The 24,938-nt window shown below is 39.4% G+C and overlaps 1 protein-coding gene and 1 long non-coding RNA gene across 8 annotated transcripts; one reads left to right on the plus strand and one right to left on the minus strand.

Annotated features, from left to right (window-relative positions):
* The first annotated feature begins 16 nt into the window (after nt 1-16).
* LOC144055253 (uncharacterized) lies at nt 17-2,009 on the plus strand. Its single transcript, XR_013294799.1, has 2 exons — nt 17-455; nt 537-2,009. It is a non-coding gene; the product is annotated as an uncharacterized LOC144055253 (long non-coding RNA).
* On the minus strand, nt 1,970-14,166 carry LOC144055252 (phospholipid phosphatase 3-like). 7 transcript variants are annotated; one of them, XM_077571078.1, is made up of 7 exons: nt 14,052-14,145; nt 12,567-12,762; nt 7,776-7,930; nt 7,406-7,695; nt 5,612-5,669; nt 3,087-3,263; nt 1,970-3,011 (listed from the first exon to the last, which is right to left on the minus strand). In XM_077571078.1, the coding sequence occupies exons 2-7, from the start codon at nt 12,661-12,663 to the stop codon at nt 2,913-2,915; spliced, it is 876 nt and encodes a 291-aa protein (XP_077427204.1). In that variant the 5' UTR covers nt 12,664-12,762; nt 14,052-14,145; the 3' UTR covers nt 1,970-2,912. The 7 variants fall into 7 exon arrangements, with proteins under 7 accessions (XP_077427204.1, XP_077427199.1, XP_077427203.1 ...); XM_077571073.1 differs by having other exon boundaries at nt 12,567-13,212; nt 13,877-14,140; XM_077571077.1 differs by having other exon boundaries at nt 13,877-14,139.
* Nucleotides 14,167-24,938: the final 10,772 nt, after the last annotated feature.

Here is a 24,938-nt window from a genome sequence, read left to right on the forward strand (position 1 = left end):
TCTCGAGGACCGGACTTGGGCACCTCTGGTTTAGACAGAAGCCTTAGTAGCCCATATAGCCAACCAATACAACTTTTTATACTTCAGCATTCATTTACACAGATATCTGTGGACTAGCCACCCATCTATTTTCTTCCTCTTATCCAGGGTCAGGTTACAGGGGCAGCAGATTTAACAGGACAGCCCAGACTTCCTTCTCCCCAGCCACTTCATGCAGTTCTTTCTGGGGGGATTCCGATTCCAGGTCAGCTGGACGTAGTGTCTGCAGCATGTCCTGGGTCGTCCCTGGGGCCTCCTCCTGGTGCCCACAATTCCTTGCCAGAGAGGCGTCCATGAGGCATGACCAAGCTTCTAATCCAATCTCTCCAGAAGAGCCCAGACACCCTATGGAAGAAACTCATTTTGGCCGCTTGGATCTTGTTCTTTTGGTCACGACCCTCAGCTCATGACCATAGGTGAGGGTGGGACTGTGGATTGACTGTTAAATTGATAGCTTCTTCACCACAGCAGGCTGATAAGAGTCTTCATGTCTACAGATGCTGCTCCGATCCGCTTGTCGACACCATCCTCCCCTCACTTGTTAATAAGATCCCAAGATACTTGAACTCCTCTAATTAGGGCACAATCTCATTGCCAATTTAGAGAGGGCACCCTTTTCCAATTGACAACGATGATCTCAGATTTGGAGGTGCTGATTTTCGTCCTAGCCACCTTGACCGGAGGCTTTAAGTGGATATATTATCCTGGCTCAAACACGATATTGTGATTAAAATATTGTGACTATGATGCCATTTTCAGTCGACAAGTGTCAGTTCAGGGCAAAATGGATTTGACTTGTGATGAAGCCAGCAGAACCACATCATCTGCAAAAAGCCGAGAGGCAGTATTGAGGCCACCAACTCGGACCCTCTCGGCACCTCGACTGCATCTAGAAAATCTTTCCATGAAGATTGTGAACAGAATCGGTGGCAGAGGGCAGCCTTGGCAGAATAGAACCTTCACTGGAAATGAATCCGACCTATTGCTGGAAATAGACATAACTCTGACACCAGTTGTAGAGACCAAACTGCCCCCATCAGCGGGTTCAGTGCCCCATACTCCTGCAGCAACCCCACCATAATATAATCTGGATGTTATTGGCCTCTTATAAAAATATTCAATATTTTACAGATTTTATATATTTTTTTTTTAGCACATAGCAAAAAAGAAACCAAAGAGCATTCAAACTGACCTGTTACCTTGTTACTAGTGTTGCTCCGATACCAGTATCGGGAAAGGCCTTGATACTGCATTAAAACAGTGGTATCGGCATCAGCATCAGCAAGTACTAACAAGTTACATGCCGATACTATTATTTCTGACGCTGATATAGAACTTTAGATGCAGCATCTTGTGCCTTGCTCGGCACGACATTCACTGATGTGTGACGTGTTCACTGCATGCCGAGTCAAGATATCCTATTGGCCCTTGAATGTTCTGAACCAATGGAAGGACAGCTTTTTCATGTTGAAAGAAAAAAAAACAATCTATGTATCAGCCGATACTGCAAAACTGGGTGTCGGAATCGGTATCAGGGGCCAAAAAAAAACGGTATCGGAATAACACTTACATATACAATACTTGTTACCCCAGAAAAACCTTTTATTAATCGTGTTAGTGTAACATGAAACATTGCTGCTTTGAAGTTTTGTTTGTTGAAAGGCTGCAGGAGTGTGCCCACGATGAGTGTATCCACAAGGGACAAATGATTGGCATCTAGTAAGCTAAGCCTTCTGCTGGATTGGTTGTTTTTCGTCGGCCATGGTTGTTTTTATACAGTATACAGTCGACGGCTGATTTTTACAGATCATATTGGTCATGTACCACTGACAAGTCATAATGCGCATTTAAAACAAATGTGAGTTATTTAAATAGCAAATTCCGCCTTTAACAATACATTTGTTCTAAAAAGAAAAAAGAATGGAGTGCATTTAAAAGATGACAAGCATAAATAAACACCTTTAATGATTTGTGAACTCTCGATCTTTTATATATTCTAGGAGCATACATACATATTATGAAACAGAGAAAAAAACTCATTCATACATCAGTTGTGCCACTGTTGTGAATTCAGCTTTGAACAAAAAGACCAGCAGAATGTTGATGACACATTTGAAATATTTTTAGTAGCAAATATTTTCATGGCGGTCTCGCTACTAAATGAAGTGCTTTTTCAGACCAAGAACGCGCACGTGTTACATGTAGCAGTTGATGACTGACCCGATCATCTCAATTGCGTCACAAGGTCGCATGCACTGTACTTCAAGTGACGATAAGAAAACGTTTTTGCTTCTAATACAGCAGTGAACTGTACTTTATTTTTAATCCAATGTGATCAATAAGAGCTGACATGAACAAACTCCAGAAGCTAAAGTCGGCAACAAAACATGACTGTTATAACATGTCTTCAAATGAACATTGTCTTGATCATTTTAATGAACAGCAACATTTGTGTGAGCATGACAGCAGACAGCTCTGAATTGGGGCTAATGCTAACAGCCCGCGCGGGTGAATTGGGGCTAATGCTAACAGCCCGCGTGGGGCGTCCTGGCTCGTCCACCATTACAAAAACAACACTGTAGGAGATGTGTTGTTGCCAGGACAACAACAGACACTATTCTTCTTGATGCACCATAACACTGATTTTCTAACTGCTATTATAGGGCACGTTACTCACTATTGCTGTGTACTCTTTTCTGTCACATTCAGTATGTCACATCCTCCCCCCCCCCCATCCCTCACTGACACACCGATCCAAAGTGCCAACGTATATAGTATGGATTCACAGGAAACAGTTTCACATTCTTCAGATTCACACAGGCTCCTTGCGGGCGGATGCTGCAGCACGCTGGTAGGGATGACGGAGGTGAGCTTTAGCAGATGCTGAGTTGCGCTGACGGATAGTCATTCCGGGTCTCAACTTGAGCCTGATTCAAGATGGGTTTCTTAAACATGGATGAGATGTAGAAGGCCTGACAAGACACAGTAGAGTTGTATTAACATGGGAACAAGCTCAAGAGCGGCCAAGCAAATTTGGGACAACTCACCACCCAGTATGCGGTGAGGGCTCCAAGTATGAAGCCGGCAAGGACGTCCGATGGGTGGTGTCTGTTGTCAGTGACGCGGGTCAGACCTGTGTAGATGGCCAGCAGAAACAGAAAGAACTGTAGCAGGGGTCTCAGCAGGCGGGCTTTGCGCCACGTCAAACGCGCTTGAAGATAAAACTGCAACAAAAGCAAACAGGTTGCTGGCTCATTAACAGCAACCACCACAATGCAATGTGAGCAGGAAAACAAGCGCAAGCAATGTGAAGTAGTGGTCATGCACAGCAGCCATCTTACATTGCCAATAGCTAAACCAGCCTACTAACATGCGGCATTTTCCCATTTTTTGTGTGCCACACATATATACACATGTGTCTGTATACTGTATGTCCCTGCGTCTGGCCCCCAACCCAAAGGAAATACACAAGCAGAGGTGAACAAACATCACAACACAGCACAGAACTAAACTTTAATAGCGAGGAGGAAACAGACTCCTTTTATTGGCCATAGAAAGTTAAAAGATGAAATTAAGTTTATACGCTTAATGATGATGTCTGTGGGTCGCGGTTTAGATGAGGATATGTATACGGAAGTCATTCGAATTTTGATCTAACCCGAATATTGTCAGTCACTACCGTTTATGATTACTTTTACCATTAGAATACTTACAGCAGGGATGTCCAAACTTTGGCCTGGGGGCCTTTTGTGGCCCGACATTAATGTTTAAGTGCTGCTAATAATTTTGTTTTACTGTAGAGCTTTCTAAATATGCAAACTGTTTACAATTAAATGTAATTTAATTAATTAATTAATTTAATTTAATTTAATTAATTTAATTAATTAATTAACACTTTGGTGAATAAAGCTAAAGCCAATTGTTACAAGCAAAAATTTGTTCGAAGTCTAGGTCCAAATTGTGAAAATATCACATAAATGATTCCCAAGTAACTCCTTTAAAAATTGTCATTTTATGACAGATTTGTCCTGTTTTTGTTCTGTAAGTAGAGATGAGATTTGGTTGCTGTTTAGTGCAGGGGCTGTTGTGAAAAACTTTCAAAGTAGCCCTTGCGTCCTTCAATTTTTCTGGATGTGATCCTTTGAAGGAGAAAATTTGGACACCCTGGGCCCTGCCTTAAAGTATTTATAAATGCTTTTGAAGTGACATATAACTGATATAACAGTACAGTAACCCCACTACATGCATATCAAACATTAACCCAGACTTTCAAAAATATAAGTAAGTAAGGAAGCAAGCTATATTTTATTATTTTATTATTATTTTATTTTATTTTTTCTATTTTATTTATTTATTTATTTTTAAAAAGAGGACAGCCTCGTACAAAGCAATATAAAATACAATACCATAAAACAAAAACATACTGTATATATAGACAAACGTGTAAAATATATGTATATACAGCATAAATGTAAGCGCAGTGAGGCAAACCTCCCCCTCCCCAACAGAATAAAATACAATAAAATTTAGTAAAATGCAATAAAAATCTAATAGTTCTAGAAAGCCTGATTAAAAAAATAAAAGTTTTTCAATGTTTTTTTATAAGTCGCTACACAATCCAGGGAACGCAGATGGAGAGGGAGTTCATTCCAGAGACGAGGAGCTACTGCTTTAAAACGTGAGGGGACAGAAATGCAGGTAAACAACTCAACAGCGTGCAACGACAACATGGAAGTATATGCCAATTGTAAAAAAAACAAAAACAACAACCTTTATTTAAATTTGTGGTTCTACATCATTTGTGGTAATACCGTACTTCTATTATCATTCGTTTAGTTTCGTTGTCTGTTTGTGGATTATCTTGGATTTTTGTGAGCTATATAAAGGTGAAAAGACGTTCCCTTTCTGCACTTTTTACAATTTATTACATACCCTTCTATTCCCGGCCCAAAGTTGGCAGCCCTAGACAGCCTCTACATCAAGCAACAATTAAATCACATTTGCCCCCCCCCCCCCCACCCCCAAAAAAGAAATTGTGTTCTCCATGAATTGTCAGTTGGCATTTGTGTTGATATGCAGCCCACAATCTTTTTGCGTTGACAAAGGAATGTGTGTTACATTATGTTAATGTGAAAATTAGCTTATGAGGAAACAATTATAAAACAAACTAAACAGTCAACATGTGACTAGTTCAACCAATTCCTTTGTTGTCATTCACAAGCCACTTCGTAGTAAGTATGAATATGTAATTGTATGAGTATGAATTCTGAGACAGCACCCTCCATCGACACATAAAAATGCAGCGCATCTCACACAAACACAGCCAGACAATAGAGGGGAGCAGTGAGGCAGGGAGCCGAGGTCATACCCCTCCCACAGCAAAACAAAGCCACCTCTGTGCTTCTCATTTCTCCTTGCAGTATTTCCCATCCTCTATTTTCTCATTTGTTCAGTGCTGCTCACTGAACTTGTGATGGCTGTGTGTCTCATTCATATTCAACATAAAACTCAGGTAATTGGAAAATACACAGTATATATAGTATAGTTAGTAATGCTTACAGTATATACTTACAGCTAAATACAGCATTGTGTACATCGCAAAGGAGGCATGACCGGAGAAGAAGGACTTCCTAAATGAGAGGGGAAAATAGCAAAAAAAAATCATGAATTTAATCTAAAAAATATTCAAATTTCAAATCGCCTGAAAAATTATGCTAAAGAAAACAGTGAACCAAGATAAAATGGGGAAATACTGTAGATCAGGGGTGTCCAAACTTTTTCATTTGAGGGCAAGTAATGTTTATATTTATTGTAGTTGTTATGAAAAACTGCAACAAAAGTTTTCTATTAAAGGTGATAAAGCAAATAGTTTAGGATTTTTCAAGGGTGGTCATTGGCCTTGTATCCGATTAAACTAGATCCACCCCTGTACTGAACAGCATCTCCACATTTAAAACCAAACCAAGAGCAAACTGTAGTGAGCTGATTCTTATTTCTTGAGGATCATTAACTCATTCACTGCCACTGACGGCTATAGACGTCAAAAATTCATTTTAACTATTTCTATTAGTTTTACATTTTTTCCCACTTTTGTTAACAAAAAACCCCCTAGATTTTCTTTGCATTAGAACAGATATAAAATTTGTGATTAATTGTATTTATTTATTATACAATAAATTTTTGATTAATTTTAATATTTAAAAAAACATTTAAAAAATATGTTTTAAATTTAAATTGTGAGTTAACTTGTGCAGTTTTTTCTTTAAAAAAACATTAAAGATTAAAATTGAAAAAAAATTACAAAGAAAAGATTAATAAAAATAAGGGGCATCAGGCAATTAAAATTTGTAATCGTAATTAATCACATGACTTCACTAGTTAACTCACAAATTTTATATCTGTTCTGAATGTACAAAAAAAAATCTAGGTTTTCATACTTTGTTAACAAAAATGGGGGGAAAAAAGTTAACTAAAAATAGTTCAAATTAATTTTTGACGTCTATAGCTGTCAATGGCAGTGAATGAGTTAATGTTCAAAAATCAGACCTTGACGTGAAGCAGAAAGTGGAAGTGGATTTTGCTTCTAAAATTGAATTATCTTTACTCACCAGTGTTTTGAAGACACATTTTCTTATTATTTTAGTCATAAATGTCAGTAAGGTGGGACTTTAGGACCCAGATGCGGGAAGGCAGAGCAAGGAGGCAGAGGTGCAGTCCAAAAGAGGTTTTAATATAAAATCAAAAAAAGGCTAACTTCAAAGTACAAAACAAATGGAACTAACAAAACCTGAAGCAAAACATGAAAAAACAACTAAGGCGAGACTAACAACATGACATGGATCCGTATAAGGCAAAGAGGTCAGCGTGACGTGACAAAAGACTTACGAACGTGGCAACAGCAAAAATGAACCGACACAGACAGGGGGGAGACAACCGACTAAATACACCAACACTAATGACATGACAAGACACACCTGGCTGAGGGCACTGATTGGATGACACATGAGGGTAATGGGGAAAGGTGGACACAATCAGGGTTGACACAGACACCACATGAGGAAGGGCAAGTGACCAGAAACGAGAGGAGTCAGACTTTTCACAATAAAACAGGAAATGACAAGACAAGGGGAAAACACAAGGAAAACATGACAGGGAGTAAACAAGACTGAAAATAAACATGACAATAAAGAGTTTATTTGCATCTTTGCATGTCATGTGTTATTTTAAGTATATGCCGCAGACCGCTGAAAAATAGATGGCCAGCCGCAATTAGCCCCCTGGCCGTAGTTTTGACACCACTGTTGTAGATGGAAGAAAGAAGGGCTGGGCAAGCAGATAAAGCAGAAAGTAGCAGATGGATACACACCTGGCCTCCTCTATAGAACGGAGGGTACTGTTGTTGTGGCACGTGACAGACTTCACGTAAGTTCCTCGCGTGCAGTTGAGTGACTCGTAGGTGACGCCACACACCGACAAGAAGTGCGGCCGCAGACGGCCAACGCTCATCTTAGCCACGTTTGTTAGGGATTGGCCGACGCAGCAGCCAAACAGGAAGGAACCCAACTCCTTGTAGAGGCTGGACACATACTTGTTCCTGATGAAGGCCTTGGAGGTGACGCCTAGGAAGCGCACGCAGAAACATTCCCCGAAAGCGATCTGCAGGCGGACATGTGGTCGCAACCCCTGTGGTCACAGTCCAAATGGATGGAATTGTCACAATTCAGCGCAGTACTCACTCCGAGGCCCGTGATGAGGATGCCGCCAGAGATGAGCACTTTGTCTGGTATGATCTCCGGCAGGTTTGGGTAATTGATGCTGGGGTCTTCACAAATGAAACCTCTTTGCTTTGGGCTGATCACTTTGAGCTCACTTAAAAAGAAAGGGATGGCAACTGGGGTGGGCGGGGAGAGTGGGATTATGATTAAAGATGAGATACTTGAAGAATGACACGTTCACAATTTCATTCTGCAACAAATTCTTTCGCACTTTGGCAGCAAAGGATTCACAGATGTAGCGCTTGAGACCTGATTGCTCTGATGCAAAATAAATGCTTTTTTATTTATTTTTTTTTTAACAGAACATATGTAATATGTAATGTCTATATTGTGGTGAAATATTTATTATAATTATTGTGTTTTCCTGTTTCCATTCATATTTTGTCTTGAATCTTATTAGATAGTGTATGGGAGAGTCCCTGCATGTATATGAAAATTGAAATTGAAATGACCGCTTCTAAATAGACATTTTACAGTTAAATATAAACTTACAAATACAAATGTTGGTTGAAGCATTTTCTTTCTCCAGAAAACTAGCAGGCAGTGCTATAATTGCCACTATGACTGCTTAACAAAAAATGAGGATAAACAATGAAAGAAAATACGTTTTACAAAAAATCTAGCCAGTGTTTGTGTTGCATATTCAGTGGAAAGATTTCAATTAAAAACTTAAGATCAAAAGGATTCTTGCTTCTTGCTTAGCTGTAGACGTGCTCTGGTAAGTTTGAAGCCCAACTGAAATGGTTACAGGGAGGCGAGAGCCTGGATCTTCTGACAAAAAAACACTACAGACAAATTATTGCACCTCAAGGGACAGTCGTATTGGACTATTGTACTTAGTGCAAAGGACACAACAAACGTACGGCCCGCAAAGGGGTTTAATACGACCTGTGATGAATTAAAAAAACAAAACAAAACGTAATATTGGTCCAATTAATCAGACGGCCAGAATAAAAAAATATAAATTTGTAATTTCACAAGCAATCCTCAAATGAACCATGCAACTTGTACATGGAATTGACCTTGATGTCTTTTTTTTTTTCTCACACAACCTAAAGTTATGGTTTGTTGAAAAAAAAAAAAAGCATAGACCAACATAAATCAAACATTAACGTGCTGAAAACGACACACATTCAGCTACTGCTAACACAAACATGGATTAACATGGATTAACATGCTATAACTTCATTAACTGCGCCACACAATGCATTCTGGGACCAATATATATGCACAACACTTAGCTATAACACGCCCGGAACTCATACAGGTAAAGTGTTGCCGCATTCGGTTTGCATTTGTGTTATTTTTTGTAACAATATATTGACAGTTGAGCCCCGCTACTTAGCTGGCCTGCAAATGGCACAAATCTGTGTATAACTGACGCTCACTGTTTTGAAGTTATAACGTGAATTTTCCAGTCCGGCCTACTTGGTAATGTGTTTTTCTCCATGTGGCTCCTGAGCTAATATGAGTTTGACACACCTGCCCTTATAAGCCCTTTTCACACTGCATTTAGCAGGGCGCAGCACACTGTCGTCAAACCCATTCATTGTGTATGTGGTAAGGGGCGGGGACTCCAGAATGGAGTGTTGCTGCATGGCACGGAGCGGCGCGCCAAGAGGAATTCTGCTGCAGCGTGGCAGCAGCAAGGCACCTCAAATTGAAACATTTTCTATTTGAGCGCGTCAGAAATCCTCCAATTACAAGCAATGGCATGAATAAACCATTCAAGTTCCTGCGTCCTCTTCCTTCTTAAAATGAAGAATTTATTTTACAATAATGAAAGATACATCTTTTCAAGGTGTGGTCTAACCAGTGGCAAAATTTCCTTTTTGCACTTCCTTTTTTTTTTTTTTGCACTTCCTAGTAGACTGCTACGTTAGTACTTCCAAATATGGGCATGATGAAAACCCATCATTTGCGCAACACTTTCATCTTTTCAATTTGTAAATCTTCAAACACAACTGATACAGGAACGTGTCTCCTGTATAAAAAAAAAAAAGGAACGTGACAAAGCAATGCCCCAAGTCATCATGTATGATGGTCAGAAAATAGACATCATTCGGGTTATGTTGAATACGCTATGCTAATTCCATCAGCTGGCAAAAGGTACAATATATCTGTGTATCCACCTTTTGCTATTTATACAACAGGCCCACTCAAAGTACATTTGCGAGTAAATTGAGACAAGATCATCATTATTACAGTATGAATTACTTTTTGTGACATTTATGTTTGATGGTGTGCCATGAGATTTTTCTCATTTAAAATGGATGCCTTGGCGCAGAAAAGGTTGGGAAACACTGTCTCCAGAGAACCTCAGTCATTGGACCATTAAGAGGAATTTGAAGGTCACTACATAGCTCCGCAGGGATTGAAGGAACTTGCCCAATGTTTCCTGTGTTTCCTGAACAACTATGCACATTTTAAAAAGGTTTATCTTAAATGGGATTACAGTGCGAGAACAGGATAGAAGAGAAAGAAAAGCGGCTTGTTTGTGACTTCAGCTCAACTCTTCCCTACAAAACAAAAGAGTGAATGCTGAAACAAACCAGAGCCAGAAGCAGCCTGACACTGCCCACTCAACCCCCCCCCCCCCCCCCAACACCCCATTTCCCCTCCAATACTCTTCTCTGCCTCACAGCTCATACTCCTCCTGCATACACGCATTAGAGAAGGCAACTGGACATACAAAAATGCAAACTGCACTTTTAAGTCAGGGGTTAAAGGCACGACCTCTCCGGCCAGCAAGTGTGTGCTAATTAATCATCATTACATAACCTCTTCCTTTCACTGTGAGGGACAGTGACACACACACACAAATGTGCACGCGGGTATCATACATATTTATTTATAGCGAATACAATTCCCCGATTCCCCACCGACTCCGCTCTACCCTGAGAACAAGTGGTTGCTATAGAAACAGTAGAATTCCCTGGGCAATGCACGAAGCAGCTGGCACAGAGAGCCTGAGAGTGTGCATGGGTGGGAAACAAGAGCCATACATGCGCAGAGAGAGAGTGAAAAAAGTTTTTGTGTGATTATTTTACTTTGGATTATGGTGTGTTCAAGTGCAAACAAAAAGTGGATGAGGGGGAAAAAGTGACGCTCCAGACACGGAAACCTAAAGAGAACTTTTCTGTAGGTTGACACACCGCTGCATTAATCGTATTGCTGGTCTACATTGAAACTTGGAAAAAATAATCTCAATAAGTCAAACCCTTGCCAAAAATATTGAAACGTTATATTTTGGACTTTCACCTTTACAAACCTCATGTTTGGCTGTTTAAGAGCACAAAATATATTTTTTTGTACATACAAACACAGGAAAACATTGTATTTCTGACATTTTGGGTCATTGCATCTTCATTAGAGGAGTGGCTAATTTAAACCAAATTAGCTATCTCTTCTACTTGGCTGAGAATTTACTATATATGCTTTAAAAAATAAATAAATAAATAAAAGGATAAAAATAGACTAGATGTCATTGTGTCTTTCAGTTGTCTATTTCTCCATCCCGCCAACCCCAAACAGGAATTCAGAAACAAAATCACCCCGGACACGCTGACAGTTATGAATAAGCTATTTTGACATGTGATCATCTTAAGAGACCATGAGGACAATTGAGCCATCATTTTATCACTCGGGTTACCAGCATCAGTCTTGAGGATTCTTCCAAGAGTGTGTGGCCTTGCGGAGTAGAATGTTTTAAGGGCCATAGTTGTGCAGCAAATTCAAATGAGATTACGGTAGAATTGAATCTCAAACAGTGCAGCCTGTGCCATTTAGTTATTAGGAAACTAGTTGGGAAAATTATACACCCATATATATTATATTGCACATGTTTACCATATTTACCAATATAAACTCAGAAAGTGACATAAACTATTTGGGAAATTAATTATTTCAGCATATTCACAATGTAATATTAAATTGTTATATTTATCCATTTTGGACAGTGGATGAAGACGCATACAATTGAAACACAGTGACTTACTGGATTTTTTTTTTTTTAGCATAATATATTTCAGTCAAGAGATGGCTCAATCAGCTTCAGTTAAGTTAGGCACGCTTCTCATTTAGCCAAAATGTACAAAACCACATGGCTAAGCGTGCAGTTAAAGTGATCAATTGACAACAATAGCAGTTGTGCTCATTTTGTTCTTGTAGTTTAGATGGGAAGTGTGCATATATTATGTCATTCCCAACAAGTATGCTGTTAGCAGTAGAAATCATGTGTGTAGTGTAAAGGCTTCCTTTTACAACGTTCATCTGTTATGATATCCACTGTCAAACGTCACTAACCATTATGCTAATTAGTAATTAATTCTTACTCCAGTTCTGCACTATACACCCAAGAAGAGTTCCTTTTGGGAAGATCAGCAATTATGTAAAGAATTGATTAAACCGCTTGTTATTTCAGATCTCATATCATAGATGACACAATTTGATTCGATTTTTCAGAAAACTCAAAAATGCATACCTCTGTTGTGATAGCCAAACAATTTCATGTTTTTTCAATAGGTGTGTTAAAGAAAATATTTAAAAAATAAAATAAAAATAGTGTGCACTTTAGTGCTTTAAAATTCACACTTTCAAACTGACCTTCATTGTTTTGCCTCCCCCCCCCCCCCTGCCGACAACATTGATTTAATATTAAACAAGTTTTAATTCACTCCAATTGTTTTTCAGAAAAACTAACCATGAGAAAGTCTTTTTTAAAAAAAAGTATAAAATGAGTATTATATTCACCTAGGAAAAGGCACACGACGTCTGAAACCACCAGAAGCTTCCTTATGAGTAAAGCGTGTCCATATAGCGTGGGTTTATTCGCGGCGCTGTTCTCCATCCCCGCTGCTGCTGCCGGTTGCGAGTCTCTCTTGGCGTGCAACCCTTTGAGTCGGATGGGTCGAATCTCTGCTCTCACACGGGCGCGCTGTGGCCCCAACTGGTCCAGCATGACAAAACACGAGACGAACAACTTTTCATCAGAAAGTTTCGAAAGTCTTCAAACACAAACGCGAGCAAATAACTGCCACTTAACGACGTTGCCTGTTGACGCGTTTAAGATGTGATGACGTCACATCGCCTGCAAGACTCGTTCAAACGGGCAACGAGGGCTTGATGGGCGTACGTCACGTTCAAACTATGCGTTGCGTATTGCGACATCTCTCCCGCTCCTTCATGTCATCTACGGCTCTTATCCTGTTGAGGATCGCAAGCTGCTGGCACCAACCTGTTAGGATGCAGCTGACCCGGCGAAAGGCGGACGACGCCCGGCTTGGACTGGTCACCACAATTGTTCCGAGGCATAGCGTCACAGTCAGACGAATATACCACGACATCAGCAGTGAGGAGAACTATCCAGGGACGTGCGAGTCCTTTTTTAAAAGAGCTCCTCCAAGTTAAAAGGAGGTAAATTGGAAGAAGAGTAACTATGAGCAAAGAGTACATTGTTTTATTTTACTTTAGAGAACAACACTGAACACCACTAAAAAGTCACAAAAAGTATGAATGATCTCGTCTCAATTTTCCAACGAATTGACTTTTTCAGTATGACATTTGGGCCTGTTTAATTGAGCACCGATCTAATATAGCCTACTCACAGGAAGTTTTGCCAACTTATTCTGTTATATGAAAGAGTTGTCATTCAGCAATGTCAGACATTTTAGGAAAGCTCCTGCTGGGAGTTGACGAGTTATCACAAATGCCGTATTGTCATTTGTTTGATGGAATATGTTATTTTTTGCTCCCCAAAGTCAGTGGTGTCCAAACTATGGCCCGAGGTCGTTTGTGGCCCACCATCCATTTTTAAGCGGCCCGCAGCATATACCAAAAATGACATCCACTCATTAGTTTTATATACTGTACAGCTTTTCTAAATATGCCACAATTCAACTAGCAACTACATAACTCTTCATAACGCTGGTGAAAAAAGATAAAAGTTATGCTAGCAAAAATCTTTTCCTGCACACTTCCTGCTCTGTATCAATCTCCAAATTGTAAAAAAAAATATCACACCAATGATTCCCTAGCAACTGCTTTAAAAATGGACATCTTACGACAAATTGCTCCTCTTTTGCTTCTGAATGTCGAGATGGAGTTCAGCTGCTGTCCAATGCAGGGGCTTCCTGGTTGAGTTAGGGTCTCAGGGTCTCAACCACAACAAAATGTTGTTAAATCCTAAACTACTAGTCTTATAGAAAGCTGTTCAGGTCATATTAAAATGCAATTCACCTTTCGCAAAAGCACGTCCCCTCCTAATTTTACCACTGCTCATTACTGATCCACGGATGACACCCAAGTACTTCCAAATGGACCAACAGCATCTAAGGAACACACTTAAGACATGAAAACATGAAAGTAAGTCTTTATATAAAAAGTACAAAGTAACAACAAAGAGCATGGCTGAACGCAGAACAAACAGGAAAGTAAGTTTTTATATAAAAAAGTACAAAGTAACAACAAAGAGCAGGGCTGAACGCAGAACAAACAGAAGACAGCTTGACATAATTACATTGTGTGTCCGGTCAGTTTGACCTTGAAATAATATAACAATAGTTAATGATGAAAAAAAGTTGTTTAGCTCATCAGTGTTGTGATTTTGTGACATCTGTTGTTTTGGGGTACAAACCCTCACCCATAGACTCATTATGTATGTGTTAGCACACACACACATGTGCATATATTATCTACATGGAAATTTAAGATAATTTAGTTTAATTTTGATTAATTTGAAAACAGCTGTTAAACACAAAGAAGAAAAACATGTCAAACTTGTTTGCGGAGTAAAGATTTTGTTTTACTTTGCTGTTTCCTGCCGGTCGCCATTGCAAATGATTTGAATTGTTGTCATTTGCCTTAACTGGACAAGGAAATGATTAAAAAATAATATGGTAGTGACCACTGTTACTTAAAACATTGATTGTGCAGTTAATTAAGTATTTTGTGTTTAGAACCAATAACATATTTCCCTTTTCTTTTTGTTCTTAATTTCAATTCTTTTTGTTCTTAATTTCAACATCCCAGAAGAGATGGTCTTCAAGTGGATTCCACTGGCTTTGTCCTATAGTATTAGTAGTGTAACACATGTTTTAGTTGCCAATTTGCATTTTACTTATGTATTAGCAAATAGGTCATATTTATTTTTTTTACCGCTAGGTGGCAGTAGAGCCATGTTTTTTCTTCGCATGGTTTGGTCATACTGTAAAACAGTCATCACTTTTGTCATGGTGAAAAGTGACAGAAAAGAGACTGAATAACCCAAAACTTGTAAGACATTATTTTTGTTCAGAATAATAAATAATTATCTTAGATAAATATTTGTCCTTTAGTATTTTAACTTTACAAAAAAAAGAGAGCAAAAAATGGCCGATTTTCTGCCTAGTTTGGGGGATATTTGAAATTGAACGTCATCATCTTTGTCTTATGTTGTATTGTGTTAATGTGTAAAAAAATATTACATAAAAATACATTTTCAGTTTTTTTCCTGGGGGTGGGGGGTGGTCATTATTCATTAATGACTTGTTTGATATCTGCCTAAATAGCAATGCCCAGCTGTATGCAGATGCTGTTATCTTCACCCATGCAAAAAAACACAACATACGCTGCTCAGACTCTTACAATTGCGTGAACACAGGTTCGCGACTGGCTCACCAACTCTTGTCTATCTCTAAATGTTAAAAACAAAACAAAAAAAACAGTATGTTCTTTGCCAAACAGCCACTAAGGACTGACCACTCTGGTGTTTAGCTGAGGAGGAGCTGGCTTTGGTGAGTGAGTTCAGATACCTGAGAGCCATAGTGGACTCTATTCTATCCTTCGGGAAACACAAAAAAAAGGAGAAGTGAACTACAACCTGACAAACTTCAGACAGATAAATTATATATATATATATATATAATTTTTTTTCATGGTCCTGTGATAAATTCTATCTTGTCAAATTCGTCCGTCAAACTAAGTGGGCGGGGCTAAAGCCTGATTCACTCAAATCTTGTCTAATCGACTGCTTCTGCCTGAAGTGGTTAGAAACATGGCGGCTACGGGATTGGATTTTTTTGCTGATATAGAGTGATCGAGGCATGTTGTTGTGCAAAACCAACATCAAAATAAAACCGATAGTTCTAATATTTCGCCAAAGTAAAATTTTGACTTGTAGGTGTTTCCATTGAAAAGTGATTTGATTCTGAGGCGTAGTTCTCATAATGTCCTGCCTCTCACGAGATCTTGCAGTTCTTGAAGGCGGTCACGTCAGACTAACGACTCCTAATGCAACGTCACGAGAATACATAGTTTGCGTGTATGGAGCCGCGGCAGCCTTGGCTAAACTGCTTTGTGCTTAATAAGACTTGTTGTTCCGTCGGGAAGCAATTCCGACACAAACGCTAGTGGCCCTGTACTTCTTATTTCCTTTGACCGGGCGGGGTCTCATGACTACAGAAAATGTGAATAAATAATATTTCCATTACTTTTTTTGTGAAATACTTCCATTTCAACACATCTCAAAAAGCACCTCATGAGAGCGTAAATCTGAGTCTAATGGTAACGTACTTATTGAGGCAAATAGCGCCACCCAAGCTACCAAATTGTGTTTACTGTTTATGTTTACTCGCTAGTACTCACTCTTCATCAATTCATTATTCTGAAATTGATTTGCCTTGACTTTGTGAGCAGGGTGACCAATCAGGTGTTAGGACCTGCCCACCAAACTTTGATGGGTGAGTTTGACAGATAAAATAAATTCATGAAACACCGCAACACAGTGACCATGAAATAATTAATTAGAGAAATTATTATATGTATGTATTCACAAATAATCATTGATCATTTAATTGATTATGACACATTTAATAACACATTGATTGATTTATTTCCATGTTTAATAAATAAATGAAACATTTAATTAATTAATGACACATTTATTTAATTATTTAATGGGTTATTAATTTATTTAATTTTGGCACTTTTGGTCCTCCATAGTATAGAATGACGATCATGTTTTTTTTCCCACTGACCAAGACAAAAAAAAAGCACATTTATTGCTCTCTAAAAAATAACTGAAAACATAAAGAACATATACAGTATAGGCTATAAGTTTGGACACACTTTTTTATTCAATGCATTTACTTTATTCTCATGACTGGTTGCTTTGTACTTTCTCACTGAAGGCATCAAAACTATGCATGAACTGATGTTGAATTATGTATTTAACAAAAATAAAAGGTGTAATAACTAAACATGTTTTATATGATAGATTCTCCATAAGAGCCATCTTTTGCTCTGGTTACTTTTTTGCATACTATTGACATTCTTACCTCTGGGAACTCTTTAAAAACTGTTGGAATCCTTTTCAGGTGACTACCTTTTGAAGCTCACCGAGAGAATGCCAAGAATGTGAAAAAAAGTAATCAGCGAAGACGGTGGCTATTTATTTATGTATTTATTTGAATATTTTCACCTTTTTTTGTTAAGTACATAGCTCCAAATGTGTTTGTTAATTGTCATAGTTGTCCTCATAGTTTTGATGCCTTCAGTGAGAATTTACAATGTACATAGTCATGAAAATAAAGCATAGTATTGAATGTGTCATGTTTAGTTTCTGGTCTGTCATGTTTAGTTTCTGTTCTCCTTGTGTGTCTTCCTTGTCTTGTTAATTGTGATCCTGCCCTTCCTCGTGTTATCCAATCAGTGCCCTCAGCCACTTGTGTCTTGCCCAAGCGTGTCTTGTTGTGTCATTAGTGTTTGTGTATTTAGTCTGCTGTCTCCCCTCTGTCTCTGTGGGTTCATTGTTTTTCCCCCCCTACTTCATGTTGCTTGTTTTTTTCCCCCCTACTTCATGTTGCTTGTTTTTTTCCCTACGTCATGTTGCTTGTTTTTTCCCTACGTCATGTTGCTTGTTTTTCATTTTATCCATCCATCCATCCATCCATCCATATTCTTAACCGCTTGTCCTCACAAGGGTCGCATGCGCAGGAGCCTATCCCAGCTGGCTTCAGTGATGCCCACCCATGAATATAATCATCAATGACCGCGTCAGAACGGATCTGGCCATTCTATCAATGACGAAATTCCAGGTCATTTCGCTGACAAATGAGGGAAGCACTGACGGACGCCACTTCGCTCACGCGCCACTCTTTTTCTCCTTCAGTAAACAAAAATTATACGCTTGCCAGGCATGCTAACTTCCTCACACACCACCTTCCAAGCCTTGACTCTTTTGGCTCTGTCCCAATACTGATAGCTGGCCGACTGGCCGTGTTGTAGACCTCGGGTGCCTACAGACTGTGCTAATAATGTTTTCATCCCTTTGTCATTTTTTAATTATTGCTACGTTTATGGAAGTATTCGTTTAGTGCCTTAGTTTGACATCAGGCACATTGTCATTTTAAGTCAGGCAAGTTTTTGAACAGCTAAGGGTCCTGAAAAGCAAGTAGTGAGTCTTTTGGCCATGCGTGGCGGTATTCGCAGCAGTTACGACTGTGTGCATGTACGATAAGTGGCGACAGTAAGGAAACAAATAGTAACATAATAATGTCAAGTGAGAATTGATGCTTTGTTAGTTGATGCAATTTAGCGATAGTGGAAGCCCAGTTAAAATAATGTTGATGGATTGCCAGATTGACGATTACATTGTGGTTCAGTTTGAAACAACTGACGATGATGGGAGGGTGTCCCGGCTGTTGACGATTGAAGAATGGCTAACACTACGGACATTCAAAATTCACTGACGCTCCCACCTCTGACAATATTAAAGGTAGCTAAGTTGTAGGTCCATCTTTTTTGTCCAGCCCAATTTTATTGGATTGCTAATTGCATCAGAGTGGACGAGTAGTTAGCACATCCAATTCAAGACTCTTAATTCTTAAATTGTCCGTAGGTGCAAAACTGGGCATGTCTTTGTGGTTGGACTAGGAACAAAAGCTTGGGTTTTCGTCTCGCAGGGATCACATGACTTTTGCTGACTGGCTGTCATACTTGTAACTTGTAACTGCAATCAGGCGTGGGTGTAAACCGTGAAAAACCCAAACCCGTCCATGGAGATGGTGGTTCCTCCCCCCACCCCAAAGGCATATAGGCCAATAGGAAAATTGAAATAGCAATGTGTACTGTAGGTGTTTTTATAAATTGAGTTTTGCAGACATACTGTAAGTAATAAAAACGAATTGTTGTTTCTGTTCTCAGGCGCATTTCTTTAAGACTCCCTGTGTTATCCATTCCAGAAAAATACAACCATTTTTTTTTTATCACACATGTAGGTACATGTATTCACATTTCTTGAAGAAACTCTGGGTGTGTTTTGTGAGGGTATTTCCGTTTCATATAGTTAATTTCATGAAGGAACAAAAGCTCGAAGGAGCACATGACTTTTCCTGAATGAGCGTGATATGCTGACTTCCACATTTTTATGTTACTCCCGCACACACTCGCTACAGTACTTCCCACATGCCTCCAGTTTATTCACAGTTGTCGTTTCTCATGATACTTGAATTGCCCAAGCATTTCATGTGTGATTACATCATCTGGGGAGACAATGACATTTACATTGTTTCAGTGCAAAAGATCTCAGTGGACTCCACACGTCTGAAAGAGAAAAAAGTAGCCCAAGCACATCAAGAAATAGAAAACATCTGTTTTACTCTTTCTTTTCTGAGGACCCCGCAAATGTCTGAGTGCAACAAATCATATTTAAAAATTTTAAAACTACTATGTTGAAAGAAACCGTATAATCTCTGGTTATCTCAATTTCTTCTATTTATCTTGTTTATGCTTTACAATTAGAAGTTGCATTGCAGTGTATTACATTTGCCTCACTGTCAAAGGTTCAAATGCAATCTCAGGCCTTTCTGTTTGACGTATCTCTGGGTACATAGATGTTGAAAGGTAAAAATTGGTAGAGATTTATAGAAACAAAATGTCAAATTGAGATTTATGTTTTCCTAGTATTGTGAGAAATCATTAACATGATCACCGTCTACTCTTCACATAAAGAAATATAAATTGTTATCAATATTAGCATAACATTCTAAAAAGTAATTTGAGCAAATTTCTTACCTCAGAAATGCGTAGTCCTTCACGTTAATCACAGCGTTTCCGTTCTAATTAGTCAGCGGCGGCACCCCACCATTCCTAAATCATAGCCGCCGCTCCTTCAAATGTCCAACTAAAGCAGTTGGAGGCGGGGGGGGGGGGGGGGGGGGAGTGCAGTCAAGCATCATTACACCATCTGGATGATAAAAAAAAACGGCCAGACAGCAGGGCTTAACACTGCGACCAATTTACCACAAATGTGGCCAACCTTACAGTGTTTGCTGGTAAAAAAAAAATAATCATCCACGTAGCACGACGCAAGTGCATGTTTTAAATAGTAGTAAAACAGATCTTTGAGTCGTAACGCATTTGGATCAAGTGCGAGGACTAGTCAAGCTGGCCTCTAAGCGCTGCCAACTCCAAAATAAAAGGCTACCAATTACATGGATGTCAATACAATAGCCTTGGTAAGCTTTTATTTTGAAATTGACCCTTGAAGCGCGTGGTGGCGTGGCGTCTAACTTGACTTGTTGCTATGGTCCACGGTATTTGGTGGCCCTTAGTTTTTTTCATGTGGTGGCGGGGTCCCTCTCGACGACCAAGATCAACACAATGCCATCCCGAAATCATATTCAATTTCTAATTAAGGACGCTAAGAAACCGCTAGTTAATTAAGCCGTCATTGTATGATACGGCGCAAGTCTCCGGTGTTAGCAGTTAGCTGCTAATGGGAATGTAACTAGTTGTTTCCATCCACCCATTTTTTTTCAAATTTTGAAGAAATACGAAGATAAAACTGAATGGAAACGCTAGAAATTCGAAAAAGGGCCCAAAATTCGCAAAAAAAAAGAAGTTTTTACGCTTAGAGGGGCTGGATTTTGAAGTCTATCGAAAAAAGGAAAATGCAAATTTTGGCTATGGAAAAAGGTTTTGCGAATAACCGCTGGCAAGTCCGGATACACGTTGCACGTTTTGACCGGATATTACGTCACACATACGTTTGTAGTCCCAAAGCAATGTCGGATGATAAAGTAAGGTATGTTTGGGGCGACGAAACAGAAATCTTTTTGGAAGGCACTATCCAACATTTTGACTGAAATGAACACTTCTTAAATACAGGATGTTTAAACATGAACTCCTTCTCAATCTACACCTCTGGGCTTCTGTTAATGTGTGGTGGTGATTTTGTCCTGAGCGGTTTGATTACAAACAGAAATGGTCAAAACTCCGGACAGTGCTTTTAAAGAAGCAAATATTAATGCTATTTTAGATGGAAAACAGCAATGAAACGCTACGGTTGATTAAGAATTTAAAAAGAAAACTCATCGCACGGCGCAGTCGCTTCCTAGTCTTCTGCTTCTTCTTTTAAATTACTGGTGGATCACATCTCTATCAGTTTTATTTTCATCAGCCAATGGCGTGCTCACGTACTCCTGCTTGGGAAACACTGATTTGACTGGTTATTATGTTAGGCAGGCTATGAAGCTTTGGTTTTTCAACGGGGAAGACGGTTTGGAGGCCTCACTATAAGAGCTGGGATCCTCTATGTTGAACAAAATAATGTTCACATAAAAGAAAAGTATTTTTTCATCCAACGTCTTCTTTTTAAGTTATATAAAATAATTGACTTGTTTTGCCAGCTGCTGCTTATTGCAGACAGCTCTTGTTACAGTAAAAATAATTTGCAAATATATCTTGAGTCACTGTCAATCTTTATGACATATGAACCTCCATCCATTTTCTTAACCGCTTAGTCCTCACAAGGGTCGCAGGGGGCGCTGGAGCCTATCCCAGCTGGCTTTGGGCAGTAGGCGGGGTACACCCTGAACTGGTTGCCAGCCAATCCAGGGCACAGAGAGACAAACAACCATCCACATTCACAATCACACCTACGGACAATTTGGAGTGTTCAATTAACCTGACATGCATGTCTTTGGAATGTGGGAGGAAACTGGAGTTCCCAGAGAAAACCCACGCAAGCACGGGGAGAACATGCAAACTCCACCCAGGAAGGCCGAAGCCCAGACTCGATCTCACGTCCTCTGCACTGGGAGGCGGACGTGCTAACCAGTCACCCACCGTGCCGCCCACATATGAACCTACAGTATGCAAATTAAGACGACTATATATCAGCAAATAAGGTAATGCAGCACTCCCTAAAAAAGGGTGCGACCAAATCGTGTGTGGCCCCAACCCGTGCTGATGTGAAAAAAATCTACATAATTTTCACAACCCAAAAAATCCTAGAGGAAACACTTAATCAGTTACCAAGAATTCGCTCTTAGCTTGCAGAAGTTTGGTGTAAGTTCAGCAGGTCATTTGCCAGATGCAGTTAAAATTCTAGGAATAGGAATAGTCTTTTTTGTGGATTCGTGTTTGGTGTCAGAACTTTAGTAGATGCTGGAATATGTGATTCCAACGTTTAAAAAAAAGTCATTATAACAGTGTGGGACAATCCTTCTGAATCGTCGTAGAAATCAATTCATTGAATGATTATGATTTTCATTTTAAAACAATCCTTCTCAAATAAGAGGGTGGGCTCCCCTGTGTGTGTGTGTGTGTGTGTGGGCGGGGGGGGGGGGGGGGTTGTCACACATGACCCCAGGGAAGATCTTTTGTTTCCCTTTTTTTGTGTGCTATACTACAATAAAGTGTATTTGCACATCCACTACAGTAGGTGGCATTGGCGCTCTCATAGTCAAGAATATTTTCCTCCTCCTGGGCAGGGCGTAACAAAAAATGATTGAGAAGCATCGTCTTCTAAAGACTATTTTAATCACACAGCCCTGATCGCACATCACAACGTAGGGTGGGGTGTATGTGACGTGGGCAATTGGAGACCATCTTGCACCGCTGATCGTGCAAGCAGCCATCTGTGTTGTTAATATTTCTTGAAAGAAAGAAAGAAAGAAAGAAAGTGGGTCTGGATAAGCTTGCATTGATGCTCAAAATGAACCGTCCAATGCCTTGCATGGCAGCTGCCAACCACTGGACTTTGAATTTGTGCGCCGTATTTGTTATTAATAATAAATGATATTTATTTATCTGATCATGTTAATGATTTCTAACAAATAATTCAGAAACGGATAACTATCAATACATAAAACGTTATTTCTATAGATACATCTGCCAGTGTTTACATTTTAAAATGTTCATGTGTACAATATTCCTAGAAAATCTTAATGTCCAAACACTGATGAGCTTCTTTTCTTTTCTTTTTTTAAGAACAGTCCGACAGGCTACTCATGTGGTCCGTGGACCAGTTGGGGGCTACCTGGTGCACAGACACCACGTTGGTGACCCCTGAAATGGACTGTACTCCGGGTTTGTCAACGTCGCAGCCATGTTGGATGTGGCAAAGTGATCTGTGAAGATGTCTTTTTTGCTTACTATTTGGAGATGTTTCATCAAACCAGAACTCATTCCATTACTGAACCATTGCTTTTTACTATATTATGTAATTCTAACACAATTTTGTGAATATAATTTGACGATTTTATGGCTAATTTGAAGGTCACATCCAATATGGAAGATGTAAAGAGAAGCAAAAAGGGTTGTGGCTCCTTGAGGCTCTTTTATGAACGGGTTCAAACGGCTTTTTGGTTGAAGAGTCCATTGCAGTGTCCCTTCTCGCTTGCCGTATTGTGATTGTGCCAGGGACAGTCCTAAACGTGTAATGTAGAAAAGCTTAACATCACCTCATGTCCAAAAACTGCAATCAATCATCACCAAAAAATTATGTTGACTTCTCTATGCATGCACACTCCAAAAATAGCTGCTATGATAAAAACAAAAAAATGGGATCATGTACATCCTGGACTGGAAGGCATACAGTATACTGTAGACATGACAGTAAAATGTCCCATCATGACCTTGTCATGGCTATTTTTATGAACTGTTTTGCAGAAAACTTTCCACTCGGTATGAATATACTTCCTTTTAATATTTCTCTTTTGCTAACTGTGCAGATTTGAGCAGACAATCATATCTTGATCATGTATAGCCTCCTCAATGAATGACTACCTTTATTGCTCATGGAATTAATGGTGCAGAATGACTCAGAAGAGCGGCCTCCCTGTTTAAACTAATGTAATGGTGTCTTCTTCTTGGACTTCAGCACTAACCAGTTTGTGTCCATTAAAAAAAAATGTAAGCTACAACTTAGTTGTCCCAAAGTGCATTAGGGCAGAAAGGTGTGGGGAGACTATAATCTCTTTATATATATATATTCTTAACCACTTTTCCTCACAAGGGTCACAGGGGGCCTATCCCAGCTTCAGGCAGTAGGCGGGGTACACCCTGAACTGGTTGCCAGCCAATCACAGGGCACACAGAGATGAACAACCATACTCACAATCACACCTATGGACAATTTGGAGTGTTCAATAAACCTGTCATGCATGTTTTTCAAATGTGGGAGGAAACCAGAGTTCCCAGAGAAAACCTACGCAAGCACGGGGAGAACATGCAAACTCCAGCCAGGAAGGCCGAAGCCCGGACTCGATCTCACGTCCTCTGCACTGGGAGGCGGACGTGCTAACCAGACAGCCACCGTGCCGCACGAAGAGCAGCGCGCTCCCCCTGGTCCCCTGGAGGCCCGCCGAAAGGCCAGCAACAAGCCCCGAAGAGAGGCGCGCTCCGCCTGGTCCGCTGGAGCTCTGCCAAAGGCCAGCATATATACAGTATATATATATATATATATATATATATATATATATATACTGTATATATATATATATATATATATACTGTATATATATATATATATATATATATATATATATACATATATATATATATAATTTACAGAAGGAACACATTCCTTAGGTTCCCCGATTATGTATATTCCCAAGTAGCCTCCTGAATAGGAGATTCTGACTGTCAAAACTTGGATGCAGGATAGCATGTTAGCCGAAGAGAGGCGCGCTCCGCCTGGTCCGCTGGAGCTCTGCCAAAGGCCAGCATATATATATATATATATATATATATGTATATATATATATATATATATATATATATATATATATATGTATATATATATATATATATATATATATATATATATGTATATATATATATATATATATATATATATAA

Source organism: Vanacampus margaritifer, chromosome 7 (assembly GCF_051991255.1).
Source record: "Vanacampus margaritifer isolate UIUO_Vmar chromosome 7, RoL_Vmar_1.0, whole genome shotgun sequence".
Lineage (NCBI taxonomy): Eukaryota > Metazoa > Chordata > Actinopteri > Syngnathiformes > Syngnathidae > Vanacampus > Vanacampus margaritifer.